We start from the raw sequence: 8,556 nt of genomic DNA on the forward strand, positions 1-8,556 counted from the left end.
GGCTATGAACAAAAGCTTCCTTGGTACCGCAGAAAGGTACTAACAATTTTTTGTTCTCAGTTTTTCTAAATATGCTTAGTTTTAATCAATTCAAAAAAAAAAAAAAAAAAAAACCTTTCCCCCAATCTCATGTTTCTCTCTAAACAGGAATTGAGCTCCTTAAGGAGAGGGCTAACAACCGTTGATCGCGATTATGGATGGATCAACATTCCACCATGACATTGGTTTAATTGCGAGAAACTAAGGCTATGTTTGGTATAACTTTTCAATTACAATTTCACCTTTTCACGTGAACAAGGTGTTTGGATGGGCTTTTTAAAAATTAATTTCACCACACATTTCAAAATACATTTCTAGTTCACGTTTGGCTGAGCTCATTCCAAAACAAACTTCCAATGCAAAACTCTTTTCTTTTCATACAATTTTTGAATTTTTTGAGTCTATGAGACATCCCCAAGCATCCCTCCGGATGTCCGGCCAGTTGAGCACTACAATGGTTTTTTTTTTTGGTAACTCTTTCATACATACATACATGTGTTTGTACTATTGTAGACTAATTTTCTGTTGAAAGCGAATAAAAAAAATTGAATAAAATTGAATTGTGTGTGGTAAACTGTGTAGATGCTAACAAAATAATATTTTAATTTTTGTTTGACTCTCACATACATAATACCTAATAAATTTTTTGGCTATTCATTTGAAAATAACAATACAATAAATAGCAAATAATTCGTGACAGTAATTATTAAAAATATAAAAATATTTTAACTGAAAAATATTTATAAAAAATTCTAACCAAATATACAATCAAAAATTATTTTAAATCAGTAATTGAATATTTATTTTGAAAAAAAAAAATATTGTCTTTGTAATATTTTCAATTAAAAAATTTGATTAATGTTATTTTCTGTTAATAATTAATTTTTTTAATTAAATTTTAAAAAGAATTTGCTTATTGATCAAAATTTTCAATAGAGTTTTGAGTAGTATTTTTGGTTATGAGTTATAACAATTTGAATTAAGTTTTGAAAATTCTTTTAAAATTTCATAACCAAACAAATTTTCTTATTTCACATGTCACGTCAAACATTAAAAACTCAATTCAACACTCAACTCAAAACTCAATTCAAAACTGGTAACCAAACAAATTTTTTACACTCAAATTATAATTCTAAAACTCACAAACTCAAAATATAACTCTATTCTCAAATCATATTTAAAAAATTCTACCAAAACCTACCTTTGTTTTTTTGGTACGTTACGCCTACAGGGAAGAAGTGGGACCCTTGATCTTGTAGCGTTGCTTTTCTAGTTTAAAACTTTTTTCCTTTTTCAAATTTTTCATATAACAAAAGGAAAATATATATATATATATATATATCGCTAAACAATAAATTACAAAAATTTAAAAAAAAATAAAAATAAAAATAAATTGGCTAGCTTTTTTGGTGTCATCCTATTGGATTCGGCAATATTTTGGTAAATAATTTTTTATTTTATAAAATCTAAAAAAAATTGGTGCAATTAAAATTTTACTTTCTGTTACGAAAAAATAGTTTGTGAAACTTTTTTAACTAGTTACTTTTTTGTGAAAAATTATCACATTACATTACCCTTAAAATGTTGTAAAGCCTTTTGTTAACCTAACCAAACAAACACAACGGAATTTCTTAAACTGTTAGGGGTAAAATCATATTTACAGCTAACTGCAAGGATTTTCTCAAAAAAAAAAAAATTAAGGAAGAGTTACTTATTTAGTCAAATTAAATAAATTTTTTACTTTTTGACTTTCTTAGTTGAAAAGCAACTTATTTCGTGATTGCAAGGTTTATCACATGAAAAAAAGTAGTTGCCAAACAAAATCATGACTACAATGTGCAAAAACATCTATATCTTGATTTTGAAAATGTAAATGCATACAACTAAAACCACCTTGATGAGATTTTCTATTGAACTCACCAACTTCAATTCAGATTAGTGAACAACTACGAAGTTGCAAAGTGACAAAAGCCACAAAAAGGAACCAAAAGGAGGGAATTTTAGTGATCTATGTCTTCTTCTATCAACAACCTCTGGTTATATAAACAATTCTCTCATGTAGAGGCAGGCATATATTGAATCTCCCAAACGTTCTTCATGCTAAAAATTCTATCTCAGCGGTTTAGAAGGTACCCGAGCATGACACTGACAAGTGCCACCATACAAACAAATAGGAAAGGAAATCCTGCATGAACTTTTCGTACAACTCTCTTGCTCATCAACAAAGTCTGCAAAAGCAATTAAGCCAATGTCAAGAAGCAAATCCAACAAGTATGTCTCCAAAAGTGAAAGTCGTAGAAAAAAAGCAAAAATGCAAAAGCGATGCATTGACTATCTTATAGATTTGCTAGAAATTTTCACCCCCCACTTGGGTTATTTGTTTTGAGAGTGAAAATAGCACAAAATACAAGAGTTTCAAAATGAAAATTTTGGAGATCAAGAAAGAACTAGAAACCGATTACCATACAAGTTTGTTAAGCAAAGGTCCATTGAAGAGGTCTAAAGATGTTATTAATGACTATTTTCACCTATTGGTTCGTATGGTATTCTAAGAAAATGGTTCTCTATCCAATACAGATACTCTTTATGCAACTTTTGCGAGTACAAACTAAGCCACTGGATCTTGGATTCATAGGTAGGAAAGGGTTTCAATGGCTAATTGGGTTTATAACTCATCTTAACGGCCATTGCTGTTAGCCTTCATTTAAGTTGCTCCCAAGAGCAATATCAACAGTGTCTTTAAATAAAGACAATATAATGGAACTCCATTTAAATATCATAGAATAGAGTAACCGGGCCCTTAGATACACTGCTGGTGTACATGAAAACACTAAACAAGAAGAGAATGCAATGATGTAGTACCAATTCTTGCCGTAAACTTTCCCTCTCTTGAGCATTCAATCTCCTCTCCTCTGTTAGTTTTGAAATGATAACTTCAGCCTGCAAAAGTAAATTCGGAAAAATCATGAGCACTGTTCTTTGAACATATAGCAGTGGAAAGGCAATCATAAACCACTTTCTAAATCCATTGAGTGTATTAAATTTGGAAATTTAACAGAATGTTTCAGTCTTCAAATTATTGACCATTCCATTTTATCCTCAACTGGCAGGCATTCTCATCCTACAAAGTGTTCACAGCAGGAAATGAAGCCAAGTGCATAATTGATGCTGAAGCATTTTTAATGTGGTAAATTACACTTTGCGCTTATGTACTTTACCTCAAATCTCATTTAGTACCTGTACTTCTAATTGTGGCAGTCGAAAACTAACTTTTGGTCAAGTTGCAATGTCAAACCTCAGTCAATGGTTGCCAGTAAATTTGACTGGAATTAGACATGTAGCAGCACATGGCCTAATTTGGCAAATTAAATCTCCCAAGTTTTTTTTTTTTTATGAAGATTCACTTTATTCACTGATATTTGCTTCGATGGAAACTTTTTTAATTCACGTGACATTCATCTGGCCAGTTTTAATCATTTTCTATATGGAACTTGACAGGAGTATCGATATTGATATTGAAACTTGACAAGAAGCATAAGGTTTTGACTGTCACAATTGGGAGTGCAAGGACCAAAGTGAAATAAATATGGGGTAAAGTGCAAGGCTGTATGGTATAATATACTCATCTTTATGGAATCTCAAGCCAATCTGTCCACAAAAAAACGGGCAACCAAGTCCACAAGGATCCCACAGTTTATCATATCTTTCACATGGATTGAAAATAAAATATATCTAGAAGAAATTAGGTATAGCTTCCATAGTAACAAGCTCTCATAAATGTATCCCTCATATAAAAAAAAACAAGAGACGTTGGAGGCATAAAATATCAAACTAGGTATACCTGCCAGAGAAGTCTCATTAAACCTAGGTACCCTAGCAACTAACCAGCAAACAAGGAAAGCCACATGATTAATACAAGTAGTTGGAAACCAGAAACCCGGGAGAAAACTGACCTCACTTAGTTTTGATTCAAGTTCATTTAGTTTTGACTTCATTTCCGAAACATCTTTAACCAACTTCAGCTCCTCCATATCATTCATTGTTTTATGTTCTACATCTGTTGTTGGCTCATCCACATCCATCCTTGTTTTATGCTCTACATCTGTTGTTGGCTCATCCACTTCCTTCCTTGTTTTATACCCGACATTCATTAGAGGCTCATCCGCATCCTTCCTTGTTTTATACTCTAAATTCTTTGCTGAATTTGCCTCCTCACTATTTTCCACTTTGGACTCCACATCCTCAGTAACCTGACACAAACGAAAAATCAAAATCACAAATTTACTATATTTTCAGATACAACACCAAGGGAAAAGAACTTCATTATAATATGACAGATAGCTTGAGTCATATGCTGAATCCCTAACTCAAATCTCTTTCCTAACTGGTCAATTTCCAGAACATAATGAAGCTCCAATGTAACCACTAGATTCACATGTACAATTCCCCGAATAGACTTACATCATGTTGATGTCCACATATAAAATGTACATAGATGAGCCTGATATCAAAGTAAAAGGAGAATCTCTTACTGTGTGACGTTGGGTAAGGCTTTCGACTTTCCTCAGCACTTGATCTTTCAGTATTGAAGGTTCATAAGCCGGCACCTGTTTCAACGTTCTATTGATTGGTGAAAGTACCGGAGAATTGGGGGGACTGACAAGGACCACTTTCAGCTTGTTCTCTTCAACGTATCGGACATCATCTTTGGCAAACTGCCAAACTAAACCGTGAGAAACCAGAATAGTAAATCAGGACCAACAACTTTATATACAACTACAAAACAACTTACAATGCTAGGAGTAATATCATCATCACTGGTCCCTGCAGGAACAACTGTGCTCTGAACTAAAAACTTGTCTTTGCATATCATGTCAGGAGGAGCCACCCTTTGTGCTTGCATCATAACTACATGACACCAAATTTGTCAACCATGAACAACCATAGACAAGGACAACAAACATTTAGATAGTATGATGAATGTAGTAGATGTGAACACAATATTTGAATGTATCAACATTTTCTAAAATCTGCAATAATATATCAATTTTATTTCAGATGGCAGTTTAAAGATTGTGTAAATTTAATAATGTGCAAAGAGATTACTTTTGCTGCCTTTCTTTTCTTAATTTTCCTCTTTTTTATCTAAGGACATTTCCCAGTGATGGGAAAATAATGATATACTAATCTGAGTCTATAAATTTATCTCTATCCATGAAAATGAAAACTGTCCTTTTACCTTAACCAAAACAAAAAGAATCCAAAAAATTGCCTCCGATAATGCACAAACATTGTAAGAAAAATTGGAGGGCCCGAGAAGCTCGGAAGATCAGCTGAATGAGTATTGGTTGGAGCTAGAGGGACAAAAAGTTAAAGCCATGCCCTTTCCTTCCTTTCCTAACAAAATTCCATAAAAATCCATAAACTTGATAACTTTTTTCATTTGGTCCAATGCTCCCAACACCCCTATCATCAGTCTATTTATCAACTAGCATTCCAACAACAATGATGCCTAATATGATCACCCCAGGATAACCCCCTATGCTTTTAAACTAAAATAGCTTGGCATGCGGCCTTCTATGAAACATCTGCACAATTTTAATTCAAGGTCTGAATTATCACTCCATGACAATAGTCTATATGCATATTCAAGATCTGTCCTAAAATAAGAAATCCTAAATTAAGGCACAAATAAATAAATCAATTCCAAAAATATTCCGTCCTTGCCTCACATAGGTATGAATGATGGATCCCCATCAGTTACTGCTATCCAACTAATTTCAAATACCCTTTAATAAAGTTTTTTCAATTCAATTACTAATAAAATAAGAAGTATGCACTCCTTACTCAATTGTTGATACCAATATATATAGGTAACCAATTTGTATGTGTGCTTTAGAAAATACAGCAAGTATTTCTTCTTTTTTCTGAAAAACCTTATGATACATTAACTTTCACTTACAATAAAAGTTACAAGACATACCGGTGAATTCACAAGTTGATTTTGGCTTAATAATGCCTATGTTCGGTCGCACAGAATATTTTTTTGGAGATGTAGTTTTAACCTGCCAAAAAATCCATTGATTATATTTCCACCCACCATTCCATTTAGAAAATGCAGCAATATTTCACTAGTACTACTCATGCGAATAAAACATGATTTGTTTGTACCTTAAACGCAACATGGTTGTTGGACTTATTGAAGAGTCGAACAGAGCACGTTGACTGCTTCTTCAATTCAACTATAAAAGAAAAAAAGGAATAATATTAGGGCATGTTATTCAAAAAGATTGCTTTAGATAACCAATTGTTAAGTGAACAAAGAGTATATATAAAATAAAATGTAATATGTACTAATATTAACAAAATCAAATGTATGGAATTGAGAGACTAGGAAAACAGATGATCGAGATTGATAAGACTCACATATGAACTTGAGTTCACGGGGATGAATTTCTAAAAGCTCTGCATTCATTGTTCTTCTTCTTCTTCTTCTTCTTCTTCTTCTTCTTCTTCACAGAAACACTTTCAGAATCCCAAATTTCAGGGCACCTACGGATACTTGGATCTCTCAACCTGCAAATTCATACAAAACAACACAAATTCAAAATTAAAAACAGGGTCATCAAAAAAATCGAGAGACAAAGCGAGAGAGTACAATTTTTACTTTCAAAAAAAACACACACACACACGCAAGGGATACACTTGAAAACCACAGTTTTGAGAATCTAGACTGCATCAAAAACCCAAAACTGATGGGTAAAGCGACAGAGAAGAGACGAAGACCGAGTCAACCAATAAAGACAATAGTGTCTGGATCATCGTCAGAAAGAGAAAGCAAACGCTTACTGGACTGGATTGGCCCTAAAATGAATTTGAAAGTGTAGGCTTTCGTATTCAGTTGAAATTCAAGTCTATGATTTCCACCGTTCCTGTTGTTGATCGCATATACACACACACATATATACGTATTTGGCCTTGGTTGAATCGAAGGAGAGAGAAACCCTATGGTATAGTATACCTGTAGAGAGAGAGAGAGAGAGAGAGAGAGAGAGAGAGAGTTTGTTTGTTTGTTTGTTTGTTTGTTTGGTGGTCTGAAAAAAACTGCAAAAAATGTGAAGTGGGCAGTGAAAGCGAAGCAATGAATGCGAGTTATGGTGTAGAGATTGTGGTGTCTGTTTGTCTACTGATCAGAGATAGAGTGCGTGGGGGGGTCTTATGGCGGTTGCACCGGCCGTTTTGGCTCTGCTCGGCTTAGCTGAAGCGGACGTTTCTGTTCTGGGTCGGCTTAGTTAAAGGAGGGAGGATGGATCGGGTAGAAAGATTCTAGAAAATAGAACAAATTTCACTTTACTTGTCCTGTAGAAATCATCATATAAATTTTATGTGATTTATAGATTAAAGTATATGATTAAATGTTTAGTTTAACTTAACAGTTAGTGCAAAATATATTACAGACATAAAAAAGTTATACGTTCATTTTTAAAATTTAAAAAAGTAAATTGCAGATAAAATAGATTATAAGGGACAAATTGTATTTTGCATTCTAAACAAATGATAAAAATATAAGAGTGTTTTAGTCTTTATCATTAAATCGTTAACAGACTTAACAGTGCAATTCAATCCATAAATCACAAGGGTTATGTGACTATTTCTAAACATTAAGGTAAACTGCACATGCCATAAATCAGAAGAGTAAAGTAAAGTGAAGTTTGTCCTATAAAATGTTTGAGATCCTAAAAAAATTCATAATTGGACTTATAATGATATGGCATGATATATGTCAACGCTTGATTTATTAAACACCCAATGATATGGGCTACCTGGGTGAATTTGTAAGTATAAAAGTATGAGTCTTTAACCTTGCTTAAAGATTATATTTGTTGTGAAAAAATTATTAGGTACTCCCGAAATACCATGTATACATACTTTTTTATCAATTATTATTTATTATATTATTTTATATTTCTCAATCATTTAACACAAAATCATATGTTATTCCACATTTTTCCAATGATAATACTGTTGAGCAATCTGTATGTGCCACGTCATCAAAGAAACGTGAATTGCATGTATCATAGGGTGGGCAGCGGATATACCGATCCGTCAAAACCGACCGAACCGAACCGATCCGCCGCATTTTGGACGGATGCGTGATGACGAGCGGACGCCTGTGGATTGATTTTCTCCAATCCGCCAATTTGGCGGACGGATGGCGGATTTGAGGTTCCTTTAGCCGCAACCGAACCGCCAAACCGCGAGTACCCTTAGTAATTTATAAAATTTTGTGTTTTCAATTTGTTTAAATATTTTGTTTGTGTTTTCAATTGAAAAATAGTTCAAATATTCTGTTGAAAAAAAGTTTTCAACTTGAATATATTTTTTGAATTGAAAAACGTAAACTTATTATTTATCTATATTTTTTGGTTTTTAAATCTAACTCTAAAAGTAATAAATAGAAAATATGAAATATGCTGGTTGGTTTTAGTTTTCAAAACATATATAAATGTAACAATA

General features: G+C 32.9%; 1 protein-coding gene across 3 annotated transcripts; it reads right to left on the reverse strand.

The window, feature by feature from the left end:
- Positions 1-1,865: 1,865 nt before the first annotated feature.
- On the reverse strand, positions 1,866-7,460 carry LOC114297976 (vesicle-associated protein 2-2). 3 transcript variants are annotated; one of them, XM_082870022.1, is made up of 9 exons: positions 6,889-7,460; positions 6,466-6,615; positions 6,211-6,281; positions 6,023-6,104; positions 4,832-4,947; positions 4,572-4,754; positions 3,993-4,289; positions 2,902-2,979; positions 1,866-2,267 (listed from the first exon to the last, which is right to left on the reverse strand). In XM_082870022.1, the coding sequence occupies exons 2-9, from the start codon at positions 6,512-6,514 to the stop codon at positions 2,154-2,156; spliced, it is 990 nt and encodes a 329-aa protein (XP_082726148.1). In that variant the 5' UTR covers positions 6,515-6,615; positions 6,889-7,460; the 3' UTR covers positions 1,866-2,153. The 3 variants fall into 3 exon arrangements, with proteins under 3 accessions (XP_082726148.1, XP_082726150.1, XP_082726151.1); XM_082870024.1 differs by having other exon boundaries at positions 6,707-7,402; XM_082870025.1 differs by lacking the exon at positions 2,902-2,979 and having other exon boundaries at positions 6,889-7,416.
- Positions 7,461-8,556: the final 1,096 nt, after the last annotated feature.

Source organism: Camellia sinensis, chromosome 5 (genome assembly GCF_055761805.1).
Source record: "Camellia sinensis isolate YWXY chromosome 5, ASM5576180v1, whole genome shotgun sequence".
Lineage (NCBI taxonomy): Eukaryota > Viridiplantae > Streptophyta > Magnoliopsida > Ericales > Theaceae > Camellia > Camellia sinensis.